Below are 25,811 nucleotides of genomic sequence, written 5' to 3' on the forward strand. Positions count from 1 at the left end.
ATTTTCTGTGCGATTGCAATTAACTTTTGTGTGTGACCTAATTCATAGCTTTTTTTCTTACAACTTTTCTGTATGTTTTAAAAATATGCATTCTCACATTTATGTATAACATTTAAAAATAACTATCAATTAACACTTGCTAATTGTATTATTATTCAAATCTTGTTTTTTGTTGGTTTCTGAGGAAAGTATGTTGGGTCTTCTACAAAAGGATAATAAAAGTTCTTAACTGTCATTTTTAATTTTTTTAAACCAATTAAATATATGTGTCTTCCCCTCCATCTGTTTTTGTTGCCTTTACCTTGAGTTTCTATTGTGTCTTAGAGTCTGACTTCCTTTTGTTGTTAGCATTTGCCTGGTGTATATGTTTAATCTCTTCATTTTTATCACTCCTAGTTATTTCATTTTAGATACATTCTTGAATATTTATCTTAAAAAACCCGAATGACTCAGTTTGTGTGTTGCTTTGTTCAGGGGAGACTGTTCGGTGAGTGGTAAGGACATGGACTGAGTCCGGGTTGCCTGGGGTTGAATTCAGACACTGCATAAACTGGCTGTGTGGTGTCGGTTAAGTTTACTTAGCTATTGGTGCCTGTTTCTTTCCTATACGATGGAAATATTAATAGTTTTCGATCTCATTTTATAAGAATTAAATGAGTTAATATATGTAAAATTCTTAACAGTGCTTGGCACATTCTGTAAGTGGTTTGACTGTGTCCCCACCCAAAATCTCATCTTGAGTCATAACCCCCATAATCCCTATAATCCCCAAGTGTGAAGGGAGATACCAAGTGGAGGTAATTGAATCATGGGGGCAGTCTCTCCCATGATGTTCTTGTGATAGTGAGTTCTCATGAGATCTGATGATTTTATAAGTGTTTGGTAGTTCCTCCTACATTATTCTCCCTCCTGCTGCCTTATGAAGAAGGTGCCATGCTTCCCCTTTGCCTTCCACCATGATTGTAAGTTTCCTGAGGCCTTCCCAGCCATGTGGAACTTTGAGTCAGTTAAACCTCTTTCCTTTCTGAATTACCCAGTCTCAGTATCTTTATAGCAGTGTGAAAACGGACTAATACAGTCTTAGCCATTAATAGGTGAATTCGCTCATTAACGCTTATTATGATTATTTGGAAGGCCATAATCACTATTAGTGCCTTTTTTTTTTGGTTAAAAAAATTAATCTTTTCTGTCCATTGATGACTTTATTATAATTTTTTCCTGTAATCATTCATTATTGATATATCCAGTATCTTCTAGTTGTTTGTACTAAATCATATTGTTTATGCAAATAACACCTGAATGTATACATCTTTTAAAAACTTGAAACACATTTGCAATTAAAGTACCTTTTGAGTCTCAACCTCTGTGCCACACCCCTTAGAGTAATCCATTATTTTGTATTTCTCCCCTTAGAGGTAATCCATTATTATGAATTTGAGATGTTTCTTTCTGTCTTTGTCTCATGCACGTGTGCGCGCAGGCGCGCACACACACACACTCACACTCACAATCCTTCTCTCCTCCTCTCTCCTTCTCACTGTCTCTCTCATATACATGTAGGACTGACTACATAGTACTTTTTACTAAATGAAATACTGTAATTCTGAACCTTGTGTTTTTCAGTCATTGCTGTGTTTCAGAGGTCACTCCATATATATTTATCTTGTTTCTTTTAACAGCTTCCTTTCCCCTGTTCGTAGTCATTTCCGGTTTATCGCTATGTGCTGCTGTGAACATTCTTATACATGAATTATTATGCACAAGTGAGAATGTTTCTCCAAATGAGAGATGGAAATGCTGCGGTCAATAGTATGCATATTTCTAGTTTTATTAAATATAATTCTTTTGAAGGACAATTTGATGGTTGGCTGCCATTTGCATTTCTCTGATGTAAATTGCCTGGATCTTTTCATTATGGTTCTCCAACCACACATCTGATGGCCACAGTCCTTCCTGTCACATTTTTGGCTTGTAGTTTCTTCCTTTAATCTCATCTCATTGGCTTTCAACTTTGGAGGTTATCTATCATTTGTAGTCCTTGTAGTATTGCACATATTTTATATGTACATCTTTTTCATTTCTGTGGATTTGAAACAAAGAAGGCTAGTCTAGGTATTCTGTTTATTAGATTCTATTTCTTTAATCCTCCATTTCAAATTATATAACTTTTGAAAGGATTTCCTATAAATGAGCTAAGGTTATGCACATACACACATGCCATATACAGCCTGCTTATAAGTGTCTCATTTTAATGGAGAAATATGCTTAGCATATGCTGCAGCCTTAAATGGAAAATAGATTACATTTAATCCCAAATCAAGGAAATGGAGATTGCTTTCCTTTTCTGAAATACCACCTTAAACTGTCGTTTTCCTTAGTTTATCCACAGCAGCATTTCTGTAAGTCTCCTTGGAGGCTGGGTATATATTCTAGTCTTATGCACACAGCTTCTTGGCAGACATCAAATGAAATTTGACTTACCAGATGTTATACTGAATCATGGTCTGCAGAGATCTGGATGGAATACATCCTTGGCTTGGGAAGTGGGATGGATGCAAATATCTAGGTCAATACAATGGTTAACCAAAGGTCGGTCATGTTATAAAAAGTCATGTATATCAAAAATACAAAACAGAATAAGATGGGGGTCTGAAGCTTATGCATGTCAGCAACAAGACAGTGTCAGGAGTTGATGGACCAGACAAAACCGTCTGTTTAATAAGAAAATATTCAATATAAAAGGGACCTTGGAAATGTAAACCACCTCCTTTTTGGTCAGAGCTGACTCTTCACGACAAATGTTCAGGTGCTTGGAGGATTAAGAATGGGGAGGGAACTGCTGGGATAGAGGGAAGGAGAATGAAAAGAAACATCGTATTAGAAGTCAAGGATTACTTTCCCCTCCTTGGCTGCCGTTTTATCCTGGTAGACACAGAAATGAAGTAGCCTTGGCTTACTGGCATATTTCTAAATGGGACTTGTAGGAAACATTTACCGTGGGGGTGTGGTGGGCAGAGCACCAGTGAAAGTGAGAGACTGAGAGTCTAGTGTCTACTCCAGGATGCAGGAGATTTTGGGTCTCTGTCTTAATCTTTGATTGTAAAATAAAGTTAGGCTAGATCTCCAAGGTTCCATTGATCTTAAATTTTTTTTTTATTAAGTAGCTGACTTTATCCGGCTGGTCAAAACACAGAAGGAAAATAGTTCCTGATCAAAGCACCTTGGAGGTTCCTGGTTAGTAATGTGCATCAGAATAGATTTTTATGCACAATAAAGGACTATAAAACCGTTGCAGGCTCAACTATTAAATGTATTCTTCAGTCCGACATGTTCCAAGTATCTAGTTAAATGGACACCATGGCCTAAAGGGACTTAGAAATAAAATATGGATATATTTTTAAAATATTTTATGTCTAATGGGAATTTAATAATTTATTTAACTTTTAAAAATCTGAACTAAAATGAACATAATACAGAGCATAAAAATTTATTGAAGTATAGATACGTAGAGGGTGGTGAGTTATAGAATAGCAGCTTTTTAGAGAGCCCCCTTTACCCTCTCCATGCCTAGGAGAGAAAGGCAAGGGAGGCTAAAGGCTTGATCTTCACAGGCTCCCATGCCACTTCTGTATCCCCACCCATAATAGATTGTTGTTCTTCACTTTTACTCGCTTCGATATTTCTTCCCACAACAGAGAAACTGCAAGACAGGAGCTAATGGTGAAACCCTGGTGGAGAGAAATCTCGTCCTAGACTTCTAATCCCTTTCTTTTCAGTTAGAACCATATTAGCTTCTACCTGAAAGATCTTTAGATGCCATTTCGTGGCTCCTAAAAGACAAACTATGTCCCAGAATGTCCGCTAAAAATAGGGACTTGACAAAAGTTTTTCGTTACATTATTCCATAGACACAAATTTGCCTTTTTCTGGGGGACTTATTATTTAGTTGTTGAGCTGTATAGCAAAAGCCAAGTGATGGTTTAAAATGGTGGAGTGCTGCTTTTAAGCCTTGAGTGAGAGCTTCACTCTTTCATCCTCAAATGTTTGTTGGGTAGCTTCCAGGTGCCGGGCAGGATGCTGCAGGGTTCGTGATGCTGTGTCATCTCCTCATTCCCCACTGAGAATGGAGTCTTTCTAGTTGTGTTTTAATTTCCAGGAATGAGAAATACCTTTAATGTAGTGCTTGTCACACTGTGTTGTAACTTTATTTATATGTCTGTCTCTGCCACTAAACCATTAGCATCTTGAGGAAGGGGGTTTGTTATGTTTCTGTTTCTTCAGTTTTTGCATTTCTACTAGCTAAAGCACAATGAAAACACACTGAATGTTTGGAGAGTAGGTGAATCTGATATGGTAGTTTCTGAAAGCCAGCTGAATGTCTAACTGAAAGAAAACAAAGCATGCCCGAGCTGGAGGGAACGCAAGAGAGCAAATCTGTTTTGCAAGAGAAGAAACTGAGGCCCACCCTGATGAAGAAACTTGCACAGAGTTGTGTAGTGCTAGTGGCAGAACTTGGACCAGAACCTCAGTTCCCCAATTCCTAGTCCAGTGCTGCTCTACTATACCTTTCTGTCTCCCATTCTGTGGAAACATACAGACCACATTTCAAAGAGCAAAATGTAAACCTTCATCCCAGTGAAATGCTGTTGATTAAATTTTATGTGGTCTTTCTTCCTTCCTTCCCCCAAATCACAACTTGTAATAAAGTTTTAAAAAGAGACGGTAAGGCAGTGTAGCTCTAGAAGGCAGTGTGCCAAGTGAGGAGTTTCTTTGGCGGTGGGAATGTTCTGTTAGTGAGTATCTTCTCGGAGATGTCAATAGGCACTTGACTCCAAGCAGTGTGCTGTAAAGCGGAGGGAGGCAGGCAGACATAGCCCTTGTTCTCCAAAATAAAAAGGGCACACTGAGGGGAAAGGTCAGGGGTAGGGCTTGGGCCAGCATTGTGTCACTCTGTGGGCCCTGGCTACTTTTGCTTGGGTCACTTTCATTCTGAGGGCAAAACTCATACGTACAAGTAAACATGGTTAAAAAGCCAAACATCTGCAGTATACACACATGTAGTTTTGTGTGTATAATATAGTCTGTACCACATGTTTTAGTGCTGTCAGGCACTGTGCTCTAATTGCCTGGCATGCGACAATCGGAGCAAAGGTTACCAGCACATAAGGACTAGAAGAGAGAATCATTAACACTGTCAGGTTCTGCAAACTGTGTATGTTCTAAAAGCTCAAAGGTTAATCTTTAATGGCTGCATAGTGGAGAAAAAAATCCACAAAATCTGTTGAATTAATTTTGTACAGTCAACTAGCTCTAACTACCAGTAATATAGTTTTAAAATATATAATGACTGGGCCGGGCGCGGTGGCTCAAGCCTGTAATCCCAGCACTTTGGGAGGCCGAGGCGGGTGGATCACGAGGTCAAGAGATCGAGACCATCCTGGTCAACATGGTGAAACCCCGTCTCTACTAATACAAAAAATTAGCTGGGCATGGTGGCACGTGCCTGTAATCCCAGCTACTCAGGAGGCTGAGGCAGGAGAATTGCCTGAACCCAGGAGGTGGAAGTTGCAGTGAGCCGAAATCGCGCCATTGCACTCCAGCCTGGGTAACAAGAGCGAAACTCCGTCTCAAAAAAAAAAAGATAGATAGATAGATAGATAGATATAAAATGACTTTAGGCAGTTAACACATTACTCTACATCCCATGAATCCTTCCTGCAGTGGGGAATGATCACAGTTGTGGGTTTTAATTTAATTTATATGCCCCATTGCAGTATATTCTATGCATGAAAGCTATTATCCATGCTAAGATAGTAGTGGTAGTGTTCTTTTCTTTCCAAAATAGTCTGCTCACTTTGGGGTCTGCACACACAGATTCTTAAGAATGTACTCATATGTTCACTCATCAAGAATATCAGTTTACTTAGCTGGGCGTGGTGGTGGGTGCCTGTAATCCCAGCTACTCTGAAAGCCGAGACCGGAGAATCACTTAAACCTGGGAGGCAGAGGTTGCAGTGAGCCAAGATCACACCACTGCACTGCAGCCTGGGAGACAAAGTGAGACTCCATCTTTAAAAAAAAATCTGTTTACTGTTTCTTTCTTGCAAAAACACTTACCAGTTAAACATCTTAACAAAAGAAGTTTATATGTTAGCCTTGTTCTTACTATGAAGGTGGAGTTTCTCTTCTAATTAGGATGTAAGAGAACATTGCTTCTATTTTAAGAAAGAAAAAAGGCCAGATGATCTACAAAGCAATAACTTTTCTTAAATCCCAAAGAATGATAAGCCCCTCTGAGAGTAGACAGGACACTTGAACTGTTTCACATTTAGCAGAGCACAGGGGGAGCAAGAGACCACCATAGAAGTGCATAAGAAAAATTTAGCAAAAATTGCAATACATTCTTAACATTGAACATGGGCTAATGCATCAGTTTAGAATAACCAGGTACCCCAGATACAAGGGGAAGGTTACACTTATTCATACGCTGTTTTCTATAGCCCTCTGCTGCGTACTCTTAAGAAAGCTTATGAGCAAGCCTGGAGACTAGAGAGAACCTCTTTTGATTGTGCTGTCCTGCGGGAGGTAATCTCAGCTGCCACTGAGAGACAGGCATGATGTAACACCTGCTTCCCCACAACCTTCTTTCCTATGACAAAGCTTCTGGGAGGGCAAAAAAACCTCTAGCGCGCAGGACTCAGCAAAGATCCACTTCTGGCAGAGGTCTAGGAAACACTCTTTCCTGCCCTGTGACTAGCAGTATCCTCTGATTCTGGGACAAAGGGTAATAGCAAAAGCAGGACAGCCTCTTGGGCTCATGATCTTTCACTGATGCAAAGCAAAGTTCTGTTTCTGCGGTATGAGGGACAGGAACTCTTTCATGCCCAAGATGGACAAGTATCAGGCAGTTTAGTTGCCTTGGAGAAGAGAGGCACAGATACTGAGAAGGCCCCACTCTGAGGTCTAGGTATACAGATCATTCCTAAAGTTTAGGCTGGGCTAGGGGAGCAAGGAGCCTAGCACCTAGTAACATAGCAATAGCAGTCATCTTTGGAGAGCAAGAATGTAAAGAGGAATTTGTGTCACCTTTGTGACATAAATGTGAAGGAACTACAAGGTAGGCCAGGAACACTGAAAAAAAATCTAGCACACTAGGCACAAGACAACAGCCCATGGCTAGGGGATTTTGATGCTGTGGTGTATCAGATAACAATAGCAGCTGTCTCCCTCAAACACTAACTAGGTCAACTCAATCCACCTTAGTAATGGCTTGCTAGAAGAATATGCAAATTTATTTCTGGACAAGAAATACTGTTTGCTTAGTCTCTACTGCCTTACAAATGATATCCAGTGTTCAGTGCAAAATTATGTGACAAAAAGGCAAGAAAGAATGACCTGTTGTAAATCAAGAGATAAAGCAATCAGCAATCAATGGAAAAAGACTCAGAGATAACTTAGGTATGAGAACTTAAAAATAACTGTGATGAATATATTGAAAAATGTATTGAGCAAAGTGGACCATACACATGGACTTACAGAAAATATCAACAGAGATAAGGAAACAAGTTTTTAAGAGTTAAATGGAAACAATTGGAAATGTAAACACAAATTGAGTTTATTAGCAAACTGGATGCAGCTGAGATGCAGCTGAGAAAGTAACCAATTAAAGCTAAATCAACAGAATACAAAAAGGGATAGTGAAATGAAGGGACAAGGAAAAAGAAAAAGGAGGTGGGGAAAGGGAGGGATGACAAAACTGAGCATCTAAGAGCTATGGAACAGTATCATTAGTCTAACACACAGGTAATTGGAAACCCAGAAGGAAAAGAGAAGATATTGTCTAGAAAAAATACTAGAAGGCATAGTTGCTGAGAATTATTCAAAATTAATGAAAGATGGGAAACAATAAGACAAATAGATCCAAGAATCTCAGAGAATCCCAGGCAGTATTTTTTTTTTTTAAAATAACCCTCCAAGTTCAAGAAACACTGGAATCAGGTTGCTGAAATACCCAAGATAAAGGGGAAAGTCTTGGAGGCAGCCATGGTTTAAAGAAAATGAAACATTACAAACAGAGGAACAGGTATAAGAATAACAGCAGACTTCTTGTCAGAGACTATGAAAGTCATTAAGACAGTGAAATAACATTTTTATTTTTGTTTATTTATTTTTAAACCAATCCGTTTTTTTAATTCTTAAATTCTTGACATTACAGAACTAAACTGAAATTTATTAACATTCCACTCTTATATTTCTTATCAACAAACATGAAATAAAATTGATGAGCCAAAAAACCCAAAACAAAACTAAAAACAGGGAAAAGCTTATAAAACTAAATAGGGATCCCAGCATTAACAACTGAACAGAGAATGTGATTTTCAAATTCTTAGCGGATGATAAAGTTGTGTAGAAACTGAACACTTACAAATTATTTAAAACCTGGAATCACTGACCAGAAATTACACAGTTGGATCATGGGAAAACAGCAGAAAGGGGTTATCGAGGGAACCTACACTGTTCTAGCTGCACCCCATGCCCTTCTCAGAGGAAAGCCTGGCATTGATTAGATACTGGGCCAGACTAATACTGGCAGCAGAGCCAGTGATAGTAACCTGCCTACCAGATGAGCCTTCCACTGGGTTGGCAATTTTGATCTGGGCCCCGGACATCTGGCGAATCTCATTAATGTTGGCGCCTTGGCGCCCGATTATGCAGCCAATTAAGTTATTTGGAATGGTGAGTTCATGGGTGGTTTGAGTAGATGCATCCAAACTTGCCCAATAGCTTTTCGCCTCTGGAGAGCTGGAGTCAATTCCGGGGAATCTGGTCCCGCTGTGCATCATGGCAAAGTGAGACTGTTGTCTTGCCACATGGTTCAGCTTGGCCAGATCAAGTGGAGAAATGGTGTGTTGACCTTGAATCGAGTAGGCATCTAGAGGTGGTCCCTCCAGGTCATGGGTGGCGTGGGGGTAGCCCGCAGCGTCGCTGCACCGATCTTGGCCGCCCGCGCAGATGACTGGGGAGCTGGCCGGCATGGGCTGGTACGGAATGGTCATGACTCTCCCTTGCGGAGACTGGGAGAGCGTCTCCATCATGACCAGGCAGATCTGCTTGACACACTCGGTAACAGATTGCGGCATGCCAGCGATGGTGATGGCCCGCTTGGTGGAGTCGGGCAGCATATCCCTCGCCACTTGGACCTGCGCCCCCGTACTCTCGCAGATCTCTTTGATCTTACACCCGCCTTTCCCAGTCAGGGAGCCGCACCGGGTGGCCGGCACCACCAGCCTCAGGGTGACCGGGGGCCTGCTGGCCGTGGTGCTGTTGGTCATGGAGCTGTTGATATCTTCCTCCAGCTTGTCGATGATCATAGTGAAAGCCTTAAAGATGGCATTGGTGGGGCCGGTCAGAGTGATGATTCTCTCCGGACAATTCCCGTCCGAGATGTTGATCCACGCGCCACTCTCCTCGCATATCCTCTTAATCGACTCCCCTTTCTTCCCAGTGATGCTTCCTACTTCCTTTCCGGGCAGAAGAAGCCGAATGGTGGGAGTCACATTTAGTACACTTTCAGTCACACCGGCATCCATGGCGAGCGGCGGGCGGCGTTCGAGGGAGTTGGGCTCGTTACGTGGTCAAGTCTTTGGCGGCTGGCGGGGGGGAGGGGAGGTGTAGGCCCAAAACTGCCAGCGCGAGGCGAGCGAGGGCCCCGCGGGAGCGGGCAGGAGGCCGCACCGTAGTCTCAGGGGCGGGCGGCTGCGGGGCCGGGTGGGCGAGGGCGCGGCGGTGGTGACTCCGGCGGCAGCCTCGGCCGAAATAACGTTTCCCCCCCCGCCAGACGGAGTTGCGCTCTTGTTACCCAGGCTGGAGTGCAGTGGCGCGATCTCGGCTCACTGCAACCTCTGCCTCCTGGGTTCAGGCAATTCTCCTGCCTCAGCCTCCTGAGTAGCTGGGATTACAGGCACGTGCCACCATGCCCAGCTAATTTTTTGTATTTTTAGTAGAGACGGGGTTTCATCGTGTTGACCAGGATGGTCTCGATCTCTTGACCTCGTAATCCACCCGCCTTGGCCTCCCAAAGTGCTGGGATTACAGGCGTGAGCGAAATAACATTTTTAAAGTACCAAAAGAAAAAGAAAGTTTAAACTCTGTCAATGCATAATTCTATACCCAGCAAAAATATCTTTTTAAATTAAAGGCAAAACAAAGAAATTTTCAGAGAAAAGCTAAGGGAATTTATTGCCACAGCTCTGCACTGTAAGAAATGAAATTCTTAGGCAGAAGGGGCATCAGATGGCAGTTAGAATCTAAACGGAGAAATGAAGAAACCCTGAAATGGTAAAAGAAGAAACAAGAGAATATGTTTTTTTTCTTAGTTTTAATTATGTTAAATGTTTTGTCCAGAGCCAAAACAATAGTAATGTGGGGTTTGTAACATAAAAGGTAAAATATCTGACAACATTGGACAAAGCATGGAAGAAGAAAATAGAAATATACTGTTTATATTAGGGTTCTCCAGAGAATAGAACATATAGGTTATATAGATATATGAGGAGATTTATCATGGAATTTGGCTCACACAGTTATGGAGGCTGGGAAGTCCCACAATCGGCTATCTACAAATGGGACCCAGGAAAGCCAGTGCTGTAATTCCTGTGCCTAGCTGATCATGTAACTCCCAGTCCATAGCCAAAGACCTGAGGACCTGGGATTGGGAAGGTGGTGCAGGTGTAAGCCCTGGTGTCTGAAGGCCTGAGAACCAGGAGCTGCAATGTCTGAGGGCAGGAGAGGTTGGATGTCAAAGCTTAGAAGAGAAGAGAGAAAATTCATGCTTCCTTTGTTTTGTTTTGTTTTGTTTTGTTTTGTTCAGGTTCTCAATGGATTGGGCAATACCCACTCACATTGGTGAGGGTGGATCTTTACTCAGTCCACTGATTCTAGTGCTGACCTCTTTCAGAAGCACCCTCTCACAGACTCACCCAGAAATAATGTTTCAGCAGCTCTGGGCATCTCCTAGCCCAGTCAGGTTGACACATAAAATGAACCATCACATTATTCTAAAGTTACAGTGTTCTCACCCCATGCATGAAGTAGTTTAGTATTTTGAAGGTAGGTGTGATAAGCTAAAAATGTATATAGTAAGCTCTAGAGCAACTACTATGAAAAGCGTAAAAAAAAAAAAAAAGAATAAAAACCAGTTATGGAGATGAAAAGACATCATACAAAATAACTGAAAGAAGGAAGAAAAGAGCTTTTGGACCAAAGAAGAGATGGGACAATTAGAAAACCACTAGCAGGATGTGTTAAAGAAAAAAATTATTTAATGAGACTTGTTAAATAAAGCATGGTAAAGAAGACTTTTATTCAGGACCATTGCAGAAAGTAGAGGAGCCACTGCAACAGCATCTTGCAGTAGGGAAGAGAGATTGGGTTCAACACCAAATACAGCATGGGCAAGTGGGGACTTATACAGCCAAGGATCAGTGAGAGGGTCAGTGGATAGAAAAGTACTAAGAGGAGGACATCAGGGGTTAGGAGAATTCTGGCTAACCGAAGAGGATTCTTGCTGAAGATAGCCAGGGTGATCACATGTCATCTGGGGGATGGTGAATAGTTAGGAGCCTGATGAGATATTGAGGATAGACAGATTTTGAGGACGGCAGGGGATGTTCTTGCTAAACACATTTAGCAGGGGTCTTGCTAGAAACTGAATTTTACAAAGAGAATGCACAGATGGGCCTAGCAGAAGGTTCAGAAGCCTGACTAAAGTTTGGCCAAGCAAAGAATCTTTGTCAGATGGAAGGTTTAAATTCAGCCACATCAACAATTACATTGAGTGTAAATTATCTAAACACCCTAGTTAAAAGTCAGAGATTGTAAAATTGGATAAAAAGGCAAGACAACCATATGCTGTCTAAAATAAATTCTCTTTAAATACATAGACACAGAAAGGTTAAAATTGGAAGGAAAAAACTTGTAAACACTAATCAAAATAAGGAATGACTGTTGTATCAAAGTAGACTTTGGAACAAGGATTATTATTAGGGGTAAATGGGACATCACATAATGATAATGGGATCATTTCACCAAGAAGACTTAGTAACTCCCAGTCCATATCTTAAATGTGTGGCTACATTCAACAATAGACCTTTAAAATACACAAACAGAAACTGATAGAACTCAGGGAAGAAGTTGACAAATATACAATTATTGTTGATATCTTCAACAGCTCCTCTTTGAGGACAGTAGGAAGTAAAATTAGCTACCCAAGTTGCTATAAACACATACAAATGTAGATAGAGTATAACCAAGAAAGTAGAAAGCACATTGATATGATTTGGAAATTCTTTAATCTTTTGACTTTAATTGGAAGAGTACCGATTGGAGAAGTTCAGTGCCAGTATTCAGGCATTTAATTGTACAGCATGTAAAACTAGAGGAGAAATTTAGGTTTAGATTAATTGTATGGGAAATAAAATTAGAGGGCAAAAGTTAGTAAGATACTTTTTTAGTGTCTTATTTTGGTAATGATATAAAATTAATTAAAATTATGTTACTGTCAACATAGTACACTTTAAAAATTTTATTTTCATGTGAGCCTTTCAACAGCCTGTAAGGCAGGCAAGGAAGGTGTAACTAGTATTGCTGCACAGGGACTCATGGAGTTATTTTTATAGGGTAATACATAAATCAGAGTGGAGTGTACATTCATTCATTGCTCTGCATGTGACACTGTCTACCCCGATTCCTGTAACTAATATCCTCAGTATCCGTCTGGTTCTCTTTTTTTGCTTTTCACTTACACCTAGTTAGAATTTATATGTGTCACTATTTAAGAATACATTTGAGGATACATTGGGGTGGGCTGGGGGGACATGAAATGTGGTAGGTGTTCCAGTAATGAAGGGATGACTAAAACCAAGGCTGAGAATTCTTAAGAAAATCCTCACAAATGACAGTAGGAAGTAAAATTAGCTACCCAAGTTGCTATAAACACATACAAATGTTGGATAGAGTATAACCAAGTGTGTGTGTATGTGTGTGTGGATATCTATCTATCTATATATTTAAAATATATATGTATTTTAAAACATTGCTGTACTTGAACAAATCAGAAATCTTCCCTAGGTGTTAGGAGCTGAGAGATCGGAGGGAGGATACATAGAGCTAGAGGCTAGGGTTTAATGCCACCCACACATGGAAATGTGTTTTGGGCCAACCTGATGTAATGAGCTAGAACTGAGACCTCAGAATAAATGCTGGGATGTTCAAAGGGTTGTCAAATCCTGTAAAAGTTGGGTAGAAAAACTGTGTTCACCAATCCTGAGAAATAGCTTGCCGTCTGCCTGGGGCTCCATATAGTAAGAAAACGAAACAAACAAATGCTTAGGGAGAAATTAGAACGCCAGTCTTGTGCCAGGGGCGTAACAGAAGAAAACATAATATCGTTCTACAAGGAAACTTTTCCAAAGTAAGATGTAGAGAACAACGCCCCACCCTTACCATGAGAAAGAGTTTGCAGTAAGAGGTTAGACACACTAGGAAGTGTCAGCAGGTGCTGCACATGTGTGAGGGCACACGCACACAGAGAATTAGCATAGCAAGTACAAATTAAGGTAGGTAATTAAGCTACCTGGCTCCTCCCAGGAGGAGACCCCAAGGTGGGATTACATTTGCAAGGATCCTGAATGGATTACCTGGGTTCTTTCCTGCCTCCTTTGCGTGAACACAGTCTTACCCCTTCCTGCTGGCTGGAGTGAAGTTTCCTCTGTCAGTATGGAGATTCCTCTTTTCATTTCATGGTCTTTAGTAACGTGAGTCCAAAGTACCATGGTGGCATCCAGAACTTGCAGTTTAGTGGGACCTTTGCCTTGTTCCTGGTAATTGTTTGCCCCATTTCAGACCCCCAGCCCTGCAGTGTCCACTGGTGCGGAATGGGAAGCATAAAATTCCCCTGGGCTGTTGGTGTTGATCATTAAGTAGGGCTTTTCTTGCCTCTGGCCCTAGGCTCTTAAGCCCATTTGTCCTCCTTCTTGGGGTCCTACTGCCATCTAGAGGCCTCTGATTTATAAGTGTTCTATCTTGCGGAGTATGACTATCTTTTCAGAGTGTCTCGCAACCTTGTGCTTTAGTGTGCCTTGAAAAGGCTGGCCCAGCGTTCAGTGGGGTGGACCACTGTTGGGTGGTTTGGTATGTGATGTGACCACTGAATCCCATTGATGGGCCTACACTCAACATCCATCAATGTAAAGTGGGTCCCCTGCTCAGGTGCGATGATGTATGGGGTCCATTGAGCTGATGATTCTGGATGGACCTGTCGATGATGCAGGCTGGCGGATTTTTGTTTGTGTTGAATGTCTCTTGGTTAAAAACTTTCCAGTGGGGTTAACAAGTGATACAGAAGTCTTCACACTATGCCCACTCCCAAATTTCAACCCACATGGCCTTTATCAAGATCTCCTTGTCCTCATCTTCCAGTTCCTTTTATTTTAGTTCCCTGACCATACAACCAGGCTGTTGGCCACTGCCCAGCATCTGCACACATTTCAGATCAAGCTACCTGGTGTCATGAACTGGTGTCCTGCCCACAGCTCCACCTGCTGGGAAGATTTTCCTTTCCACTATCTCTGAGGGCAATCCCGAATACTGCTGCAGCACACAAAGCCCATTTTTGACTAACACCCATGTGCTGAGCTGACCCATCTGAAAAAACAAGCTCAGACTTTCCTTCCTCCTTCCCCTGGATATACGGGTCTGCTGCCTGTGTAACGTTAGGCACATACAGGGAAGGGGCATTACAGCTGTGGGGGTGACTTGGAGGTCTGGGCTTCCTGCTTGTGGGACTCACTTGTATCCTGTGGTTCTACTCTGGCTCAGTGTTGAATGTCCCATTTCTATTTTATGGTCAGCTGCTGCCAGTTTGAATTAATAACTTGACTGACAGAGCCTAGCTAATTCTGGAGAGCTTTGCATGCCTGGACCCCTGGTTCTCCATGATCTCTACCAGGTCTTGGTAATATACCAAGGCTTTTTTCAAAGGCCATTAAATTCTCTGATGTGGTGGCAGAGTCCTAGGGCCTTGCATTTGATTCTCCTGCTGGAGCTTATCACTAACTCCATATTGTCCTGTTTTCCTTATTTTTAAAATTTTTCTTTTATTTTGATTTTTTTTACCACTAATATCTCTGCACCATCTGAGGTCTGCTGGGTCATATAGCCTTAGCAGCCAGGCTGCTTGCACCACAGCCTAGACCTGCTGAAGGGTCCTTTCTTGCTCTGAGCCCTACTCAAAGCTGGCAGCTGCCATGTCATGCAGTCTGTGGGCCAGAGCCATATCCCAGGTGTGTTGCCCCAGAACCCAACCTAATCAGCACTGGGCTTCCAAAGCAGTGGGGATGCAAGACATGGCGAATTGTCTTTTCCTCAGGAGGAGATATCCCAGCACACCCCTGACCACTGGGTCCCCACAACCTCACTGCAGCTGCTATACCCTGAATCTTCATAGGGCTTATCTGCCTCTCTCTGGAGCATGTGTCTTACCAAGGCCTCCTGTGTGCTAACCACCCTGTGCTCTTCTGTCCAGTCAACATGACGGTATTGCTCTCTTTCTTCTCTTAGGCCCAACACTGTCACAGCTAGGCTGTGCTGGGATTCATATTTTGTTATCAACTAAGCATCCAGAAAGAAGAGTTGCATGTAATGCCTGCAGGGGGTATTGGGAGGGTGCCTGCTACCCTACAGGGCAGAGGCCTCTGCAGTAGCTTCCAGCGCAGCCAAGTGCAAGCCCAGAGGGTCCGGACTGGGGACTTGCAGGTAGGTTGTTTGGACTCAACAATGTCATAGGCATTCATCTAGAATTCCCCATCCCAGTTTTCAGAATGCCAGGTTTTCTCTCTCAGAGCCCAGAACTGCATACTTCATTTGCCTTGGCTGAGATTTAAACATTTCCAGTTCTTACTCTCACAATTGGACCTTGGAAATTAGAAACCCACAGCTTTCCATTGTGTTTGCCCGTCCAATTCAGGTGGTGACGAAGACCACTTTGTACCCACTAGGAAGGCCCTATTGCCCTCACATTTAGCTGTTAACTGCTTGTTAACTGCAGGTCAGTCTCCCATTATCCTTATATAGGGCATCAGTATGACTTTAGCAGTTACTAGCCAGCTCTGCTGTTTTTCTGGCGTTTTTCTGCTGAATCTGCATTATTGCATTGGACATGGAGTGTATCCCTTCACGAGGACATTTTCCAGGTCACCATCAGTGTAATCGTTAGCAGTTGAGCCATGACTTGTGCCAGGGACTACCCTCCTATCAGTTAGGATGGCATCCTTCTCTCCTGTAGAGTGGTCTGTGAGCATGTCCCAGACCCCCTATCTTACCACTTCCTTTCTCAGATTGTTCTCAGGGCTGCTTGGATTAGTCTGGGTCTGAGCAACAGACACCAAGATGATCACAACTATGGGATTTGATTAAGGATGCCACCTATGTGAAAAAAAAAAGGGGGTAGAAAATGAGGAGGCTGAAAGAGCCATCAAACCATAGTGCAAACCTGACCCTTGCAGTGAGGAGGTGTGGAGGTTGGGTGTGAGTGAGCTCTCCTAGTCTGCCATGAGGTGTAAGGGAGATTCGGCAGAGCCGACAGGGAATTCTTGTCTGTAACTCATCTTTGCCAGCTTTTTTAGTTATTTCATTCAGATTTCTTGCTGTGGACTAATTTTGCCATTCTCCATTTGATGTGGTGGGAGTTACCCATTTCCATACTTGGAGAGAGCAGCCAGAGCAAGCTGGATAGCATAGTCCTACCTCCAAATTTCGAGGGAAGGACCCTGGCCCAGTTTCAGCTGTGTCTGGAATCTAGTTCACAGTTATGTGAACCAGGTTGTCTCTCTCTGAATTGAGACATTTCCCAGAAAAGCTGGACAAACTACAGACCTAACATGAATATTTCATATAACCTCTAATAGTCCCTAAACATTTCATTAGCAATCATTGTTTTATTCTTCACAGACAGACTGACTTTGAAGAATGATTCAGATGGGTCATAGTTCTTCCAGTAATGGAATTAAGAGGTGTATAAGTATTCTGTTGGTGACTAACTGGATTAGTTCATTAAATGTTTGTTTTTGTAATTGCAAAGCATTTTCAAGGGTAATCACGGACCCCACATTTTTTCCTTTGACTCTTCTTTGCTTTTCAATTTATTCAAAATTGAATTAGTGTTAGAGAAGATAAAAGCTGTCTGGGGGAAAAATACATTTGTTAGACTACTGCTATGGTTTGGATGTGGTTTGTCTCCATCAGAACTGATACTGAAATTTGATCCCCCAGTGTGGCGATGTTGGGAGGTGTAGCTGAGTGGGTGGGATCCCTCATGAATAGATTAGTGCTTTCCCTATGGGGTAAGTTCTCACTCTTGTGGGAATGGATTACTTCCTGTGAGGGTGGGTTGTTAAAAAGAGTCTGGCTTCCTTGGTTTCTGTTGTTTCTTCTCTCACCGTGTAATCTCTTTACATACACTCAGTGTTCTGTTTTCCATCATGAGTGGAAGCAGCCCGAGGCCCTTACCAGGTGCAGCTGCCCAGAATCATAAGCCAAATAAACCTCTTTTCTTTATAAACTACCCAGTCTCAGGTACTCTGTTATAGCACCACTAAACTGACGAAGACAGGTAATTGACACTGAATTTTAAAGCCATAAAAATCATTACTCTACATGATTAGAACTTTTAAGAAGGGCTGCAAAACTCTGTTTTCTGAAACTGTAGACAGGTAGCATGGCCTCTCTCTGTTGTCTTTTGCATTCATACAAGCATAGGAGCTCCAAATAGAGGTTTAATGATCATGATAAATGAAGACTAGGGATTAATTAGTCAAAGCTGAAATACTGGAACAATAATATATGAAGTACCCCAAGAGAAGGCCAAAGAGAAATATATATGTAAATGTCTATGGCTGTACAATCAGTAAACAATTTTTAAATAATTAGGTTGTCGAGGACTGCTCAGGGCATTGTGGGGAACACAGAATTCATGGACTCAGTCCCAAATTCAAACAGCTTATAGTTCATCTAGCAAGAAGACAACTGTCAGTCCTGCCTCTGCCAGGGACTCCTACAGTTTGCTTGGGATGGTAGGATGGTAAATGGGGAAATGAATGAAGTGCCGACATGTTGTTCCTTCCGAATCCCACTCAGAGCTCCCTGTTGTTCTAAAATAGAGTATATTTATAGAAAATGTGAGGTGTGGTGAGGGCAACAGATTAGGAGACAACTGCCATAGAAAAGGTAGCTTGTTACTCACAGTTCCCAAGAGGAGGGGGCACACCACACCATGCAGGGCCACATAGAAAGCCCAGGGTCCACCAGGAGGCAGATAGGGATGGGGAACTGTGGGCCAGAGTTTTTACTGTGGTTTCTGTGGGAAGGAGTGGACAAAGCAGGGCAAGTAGACTCAGGATTGGTTGGTTTGAATAATTTCAGTGGGCTCTCAACTTGGGGACTGTTTCTAGTTGTCTAGTAGTTGGCCATGGGGTGATTCGCAGGTAGGTAGTGGCTTGGAGTGTGAGAGCCCCATTGAAGAGGTGATAGGTGTATGGGCTCTGGATTGGTTGGTTTGCATTTGAAGAGGGCTCTTTTGGGTGAATTGTTTTCCATCTATTGGAATTAGTAACCCTGGGAGGATGGCACCAAGCTGTCCACCCCCATGATTCAAAAGCTTCCCACTTTGAATACCTGAGATCACATTTCAACATGAGATTTGGAGGGGACAAACATCCAAACTGTATCAATAATCTTGTCAAAATGAAAATATTCCAGTCATTGAATTTTCTAGGAGATTTGAAATTCTATAAACTCCTTAAATAGAAAATTGATGTTTTATTTATCTTTTTTTTTTTTGAGACAGAGTCTCACTGTCACCTAGGCTGGAGTGCAGTGGCATGATCTTGGCTCATGGCAACCTCTGCCTCCCGGGTTCAAGTGATTCTACTGCCTCACTCCCAAGTAGCTGGGATTACAGGTGCCCACCACCACACCTGGCTAATTTTAAAAATATTTTTAGTAGAGATGGGGTTTCACCATATTAGCCAGGCTGGTTTCAAACTCCTGACCTCAAGTAATTCACCCACCTTGGCTTCCCAAAGTGCTAGCATTACGGGCATGAGCCACTGTGCCCAGCCTATCATCTTTTTGAAGAGAGGGGTGAAAGGAATTCCTAGGATGTTGGGGAAGACTTTCCTGAAGTGTCTGGTGATCCTTGACTCTTATTTAAGTCTGAGGCACTAAGAGTTTGTGCACTCTGGGTGCTTGGGGAGAATTTTGACAGATGTTACTGCGTGGCTGGCACTTTCAACAGGGAAAAGCCTCCCTCTCCAGTGTTCATATTTGTAGATGTTTTTTCTTCAGACATTCCCCAAGAAGGAATGCTTCAGTCTTTTTGGATGGGAGTAAAAGCCAGGCTGCCTGTGTTCTAGGAGCCACGCGGAACCGGGTGTTGGGGAACTATCTCACCAGTCAGTGTAGGCTTTGATGTAATATTCCTGTTTCCAGTGTGTTTCCTCCCCCTACCTTTAGGTATGCCTAGAGTCCCAAGTTCAAATTCTCTAATTTACCTTTCTTTCCCAGAGAATAAAACATCCTGGGTTGGGTGGACAAGGAGCAGCCCAGGAAGGGAGAAGGCATTCTTAAATGGAGTTTTAAAAGCCACCCCTCCTGTTTTCTGTCCCCTTAATTCCCATTTTGCACTTATCCACTGCCTCCTACTCCTGAGCTTTTTGTAGGGAGGGGGAAGGTTCTGTAGCTCAGGTGGGCTTACTTACTTGGGATAGTAAATGGGGAAATTCACCTGCTGCCCTTGGTTAGTAGCCTATGTGTACCAAAATGCCAGAGGTTTTTCTAGGGCCTGTTGCATGCCACACCAAAAGCCAATCACTGAGACAATGAGTGTTGTCAGGGAAGAAAGCTTTGATTGGGCACTGTAGCTGAGGAGATGGGAGGTAAGTCTCAAATCCATCCTCCTGACTTACTAAAATCAGGAGTTTTTTAAAATTATTTTTATTTTTCTCTAACTAGAATAATCAGTTTATAAATTAGGGGTTTATATAGCAGGAAGAAATATAACCATATGTGAGAAAACAGGAATTAGGGAGAGATAAGGAAGAGGAGTTGGTCAACGGGAAACAGGTGGTCTTAGGCAGTCATGATGGGTGAGGAGCCTGACTTCTCATGGTCCAGATGAGATGATCTAGTAAGTTTTAGTTTTTTAATATTACCTGGGAGGCCTGATGGATGATTGCCCGAGAAAGCAGTTCAGATAAGACAAATGTAACTTGCTCAGGTTTCAAGACTGGAAGTGTCAATTTCTATATTTATTCAAAGAAACCATAAATATCAGTTCTGTAGGACAGCTGGGCTGATGTCACAGTGATGGCCTTTCCTGTCTCCTGATCTGGGTAAGTGGTCCACAACTTTGTGGATTTTGTGTCCCCTCTTGCTCTTGGTACATGTGGCCTTTTGCCTTTTCTCTCTCTCCTCATTTCATTGAAGAGGGAAGTCGGTAAAAATGCATGTATTTGGTCTGTCATGCTTAACTGGAAATATGGCATATATTGTTTTTCTATAAAAGTAAGATTATACTATACCCATATCTTTGGGATCTATAAAACTCACAAATGTAATTCACTGTTTGTTGCATTTTAGCTGATTCCGTCACATAGAAATTTTAGGATAATGAAAATTCCTGGAAAAGTCAATTTTCAAGGAAATTAAAATTCCAGATTTGTTAAAATGTGAATATGAACTTATAAAGAATATCTTTTTAATTTTCAGATTGTGAGCCATGCCTTTAGTGAAGAGGAACATTGAGCCCCGGCACTTGTGCCGGGGAGCTCTGCCTGAAGGGATTACCAGTGAACTTGAATGTGTGACCAATAGTACTCTTGCCGCTATCATACGCCAGCTGAGCAGTCTGAGTAAGTCATCTTTTCCTGATTACCAGTGACATTAACTTTTTGTTAGCAAATTGATTTTAATAGTTAAGTGATTGTTCAAAGAAGAGAATGCAACTTTAAGAAAAAATTCTTTCTCCTTGTGTATTTCCCAGTGTAAAATTGACCACGGCACCCATACTGGGCTTGTGATGCTTAACTTTAGGCAATGAAGATGTGATGCTGTTACCAACTCACAAATTATTAGATAAGATCAAATGTGCAGATTTAAAACAGTGTTAACTTTTAAAAGCTTTTGAAAATGAAGATAACTGGTAGTTTTTTTTTTTAACTTTAGTGACTTATTTTGTTAAATTTGAATAGAAACAATTGTTTTGTTTTTTAAGTGTAATAGATTGAAAACTAGTTAACAGCTGTTATATGCCTGGCACATAGTACATACTCAATAAATATTTGTTGAATAACATCCCACATGAACCATAGTATAAAGCCAAACAATATATTTGCTGATTTTAGCCTACCAAAAGTTAAAATGCAGATACTGACTTCCAAATTGAGGTGAACAGATTACCTGATTATTATATGTATATGGTACCATGTATATATTTGCATGCATAGATGTATGGCAAATACAAGCATAGGAAGAAAAGACTTCTTCTTATTCTAATTTTGAATATCATATTAAATATCCAAAGACTATTTCATTTTATAAGACTCAAATATTCATGAAAATGCTTTTTCCTTCAAAGCTGTTTGAAGTTGCACTATTTTCCCCTTAACTTTTACATTTATTTCATGATCTTGTTTTCTCACTTCATCCTACTCCTTTTCAGTTTAGATGGTTTATGTGGCATTTTTGGTGACAGGTTTTCACAGTTAAATTTTTCAGAAACTCTGTTAATAACTAGAAAATCTTCCATGAAATGTCCCATATTGGTAGCCTCAATCATAGGACACATTTTTTTGTTAACTACTTTTATTTATTTTGAAGAAACACTGCAGATAAGTATTGGTTTCTTTAATAGAGTTATACTGTATTGTTATTGATATATTTTTGAATAATATCTATAATCATTAGCTAAGGCAAAAGTAACTGGAAATTACATAAAATATTTTTTAAAATAAATTTTTTCTGGAATCTAAGCTAATTACAATTGATTTTTGGTAGTGGTTATTGATAAAATAACAAATTCACATAATTACATGAAGACTCCTTGTAAATTATTGAAGGGTAAAAATGTTTCTGTTTGTATTTATTTTTGTAGGAATGCTTTTAGTCTCGTTTTTATGATGTAATGTCTGTTGGCACAAAGTATAAATGATGAAAGCCAACATAAACTGTCAGAGTTTTAATAATCAATCTGTATCTCATGCTGTAATATTCAGCAGAGTATTGTATAAGTTGTGTTTATGGTGTTTGCTTGGCCATAGTCTCCTGTAAGTAAATCTGCCCACACGGTATGCCTTGTTCTACATGGCCCTTGTGGTAAATAGAATAGTAAGAGACCCTCCACATATGCCCATGTCCTTATTCTTGGAACCCGTGGATGTGTTATGTTACATGCAAGAGGGAATTAAGGTTGCTAGTCAGCTGACTTTAAGAGAAGGACATTATCCTGGTTTATTTGGTTGGATTCAGTATTATCTGGTTGGGGAAGGAGGGAGGTAGAATAATCAGTGCCAGGGTGATGTGATGTGGGAAAGACCCAACTGCCATTTCTGGCTTTGAAGATGAAAGAAGGGGCCATAAGCCAAGGAATGCAGGCAGAGTTGAGAAGCTGGAGAAGGCAAGGAAATTGATTCTCTCCTAAAGTCCCCAGAAAGAATACAGATCTGCCACTACCTTAGTTTTAGCTCAGTGAAAATCATTTCTGACTTCTGACATCCAGCACTGTAGGATAATAATTTGTGTTATTGTAAGCTGTTAGGTTTGTGGTAATTTGATACAGCAGCAATAGGAAACCACTCGAGCTTTGGTTGTGTTTTGTACCACGCTATCCACCGTATCCTTATGATTGGACCAGAAATGGGAACCTGCCTCGTGGATAGTCAGTCCTTAGGCTACTGCAGTGCGTTTCAACCTGGCTTCTCTATCAGAATCAGTTGGGGAGCTTTAAAACAGGATGCTAGGGGGAGGCCGAGGCGGGCAGATAACTAGATCAGGAGATCGAGACCATCCTGGCCAACATGGTGAAACACCATCTTTACTAAAATACAAAAATTAGCTGGGCATGGTGGTGCATGTCTGTAGTCCCAGCTACTCGGGAGGCTAAGGCAGGAGAATTGCTTGAACCCAGGAGGCAGAGGTTGCACTGAGCTGAGATTGCGGCACTGTACTCCAGCCTGGCAACAGAGTGAGACTTCATCTCAAAACAAAACAGGATGTTAGGAATCACCCTAGAGGTTGTGCTTCCAGTAAGCACCAGAGATGACCCACAAAATTAGCTACCCATGTGTCTGGATTGAAAAGATGAGCTGGGTCAGTCAGGTCCTTTCAGGAAGTTTGAACTAAGAAATGCAGTGAATTTGCTGGTCTCCTAAGGGACCTACTGCTAAAATGTCATCTGGGGCTGAAGAAGCCATAATGACCACCTGTTAGGCAAAGTTGTGGGAGGGGGCAGAACCCAGGAGGAAGCAGAAGGAAGCCAGATGATGAGGAAAGGCAAAAGAAGAATGTACAAAGAGAAGCAAGAGACTGCGAGGCCCACAAGTTGGAGGCAGCAGCTGCTTCTAGACCTGCCCAGGATGGCTTTCCTGTCCTATTTGCAGTGCAGGGCTTGGGTTCCTTGCAGTGACCCTTCCCTCACTTTAGGTTCCTTGACTGTGTCTGTGGCTTACAACCAAAGAGCCTTACAGAAACAGGAGCACAGCGTTACATACTGCCAAAGATATAATTTTAGAAAATGAAGATAACTGAGTACAATGAACTGAGTGTTTGTGTCTCCCAGTAATTCCACATTGAAATCCTAATCCCCATTGTGATGGTCTTTAGAGTTAGGATTTTGGGGAAGTAGGAGGTCATGAGGTGGAGTCCTCATGAATAGGATTAGTGCCCTTATTAAAAAGGACTGAGAGAGATACCTTGCCCCTCTACCTAGTGATGCCATAGCAATGAGGCACTGTCTTGAAGAAGAGAGAGCAACCCTCACTAGACATCAAATCTGCTGGCACCTTGACTTTAGACTTCCCAGCCTCCAGAACTGTGAGAAATAAATTTCTGTTGTTTATAAGCCACCTACTCTATGGTCTTCTCAGATTACATATGCTCAGATTACCTATGACACTGAGTTACCGATTGGTGATAGAATATCCAAATAGATTATCTGTAGTTTATTAGTGTTTATTCTTTCACACCCCTCTAAGTACAGCAGACAGCAAATAACTTTGAATTGGGTTCTACTTAGAAGTTAACCACATTTATAATTTTTAAAGTAATTGATAAGTCCTGTCAACATGATTATAAAATAGGAAACAGATATGCAGTTACTACAACCTGCTACAAGACAACACTAGCACATAGTAAATGGCATCAATGTTTTGCATGAATCTTTAGTTGTTCGTGGTTTCCCATTGGATATTAATATATATCAGGGGATGAGGAAAGTTACATGCAAATGTATATGAGCTAAAGTTGTTAGGAAGAATAAGATAATTTAAAGGAATGTTTTTATGTTATTTTTAAATTTTGTAATCATCAGGTATTTTAAAAGTTTTAGGACTGTATGAACCTATAATATTAAAAGTCTTCTTTTACAGAACATTCATTCCTATGATAAAGTCAAATCATAATCCTTTTTAAAATTCCTTTGGGTACCTACCTGACCATTATTCAGGGGGTCCAGATGAGAATGGATCATCTTAATTCTCCCCACTTCTCTGCTCACCCCTCACACCTGTGTCATCACCTCCCACCCTTACCTCCACTCTCCATAGTAGAGAATTGTTTTCAGATACAGATTGGGATACATGATGTATAATTATCTGTCTCCTATAAGTGATACAGAGTGACTAGACTTTCTCTACACATGTATCTTAGGAGAAACACCAGCACAACTTAGGAATTTGCCTTGAGCCTACACTGGTCATCCCTGCCTGAGCAGCGGGGACTTGCCCTGGGAGACCGTCTGTGAAAACCCAGGGCAACTAATTGTTCTAGGGAAGGAAAAACAGACCAGGACTCCAGAGTGAGTTTCTTTGGTCTTTTCTAAATTAGAAGAGTTACCTGATCATTCTGATTCTTGTCACATTTATGGGGACGGTTCAGGGTCATGAGGATTTAAATGACTTCGCATAAAGCAAGAAAAGAAGCTCCTCTTAGATACCAAATGGAATTCTGAAGGCCCTACAACTTTACATAACTTTTGGGAAATCTGTGAGTTTTAAGCTCTGGACATGTTCCTACTCCATCCAAATCAGACACTTGACTTCAAGGGCCATAAATTTTGTCAGTGTTAAATTTTTAACAGGCTTTGTAGGGAATTGATTCCAGTGAGACCATACTGAATTTAGTAACAGTCATAGAAATGAAAAAGAGGAAACTTGTAACATGAATGACCATATAGTTTAAAAAGATCACCGCATTTAAAGGTTTGTTCAATAAATTTTTTTTTTAAGTCTTTCTTGATTTTCAGATTTTTTTTCCTTTGTTACTTCTGATAGAGTACAGTTTGAGTAATCAGAGTGACTGGGGGAGGAAAGCCACTTGCCAAAACAGTTTTAAGTGTATTACTTGGTTTTCCAGCTAGGGAATTTAGATATTTTTTTCTTCAAATAATGACAGTTTAGTGTAGCAATTAACATTAAATCAGGAGTGCTTTTTCATCATTTTCCTTGATTAATAATCTAAATGCTCTTGTTGCTGTCAGCTAG

At 41.3% G+C, this 25,811-nt stretch overlaps 2 protein-coding genes across 5 annotated transcripts in view; one reads left to right on the forward strand and one right to left on the reverse strand.

Annotated features, from left to right (window-relative positions):
- The window catches only part of WASF3 (WASP family member 3), a 118,125-nt gene that overhangs the window by 49,785 nt on the left and 42,529 nt on the right, over positions 1-25,811 (forward strand). For 3 of the 4 annotated variants that reach the window (XM_012441744.2, XM_012441766.2, XM_012441752.3), the window contains exon 3: positions 20,824-20,966. In XM_012441744.2, coding sequence (XP_012297167.1) covers positions 20,834-20,966 — 133 coding nt within the window. In that variant the 5' untranslated portion in view covers positions 20,824-20,833. Of the gene's footprint in view, positions 1-20,389; positions 20,448-20,823; positions 20,967-25,811 lie in introns of all 4 variants that reach the window. The other variant, XM_012441759.2, reaches the window with a different exon arrangement.
- On the reverse strand, positions 8,343-9,590 carry LOC105709734 (poly(rC)-binding protein 1-like). Its single transcript, XM_012441780.3, has one exon. It carries the CDS (start codon positions 9,588-9,590, stop codon positions 8,520-8,522), a length of 1,071 nt encoding a protein of 356 aa, XP_012297203.3. The 3' UTR covers positions 8,343-8,519.

Source organism: Aotus nancymaae, unplaced genomic scaffold, assembly GCF_030222135.1.
Source record: "Aotus nancymaae isolate 86718 unplaced genomic scaffold, 86718_ANA_hifiasm-v0.15.2.pri h1tg000009l, whole genome shotgun sequence".
NCBI classification, from domain to species: Eukaryota; Metazoa; Chordata; class Mammalia; order Primates; family Aotidae; genus Aotus; species Aotus nancymaae.

Coding starts and splice junctions, on each gene's coding strand:
- LOC105709734 (XM_012441780.3), bottom strand. CDS start 9,590: ATGGATGCCGGTGTGACTGAAAGTGTACTAAATGTGACTCCCACCATT.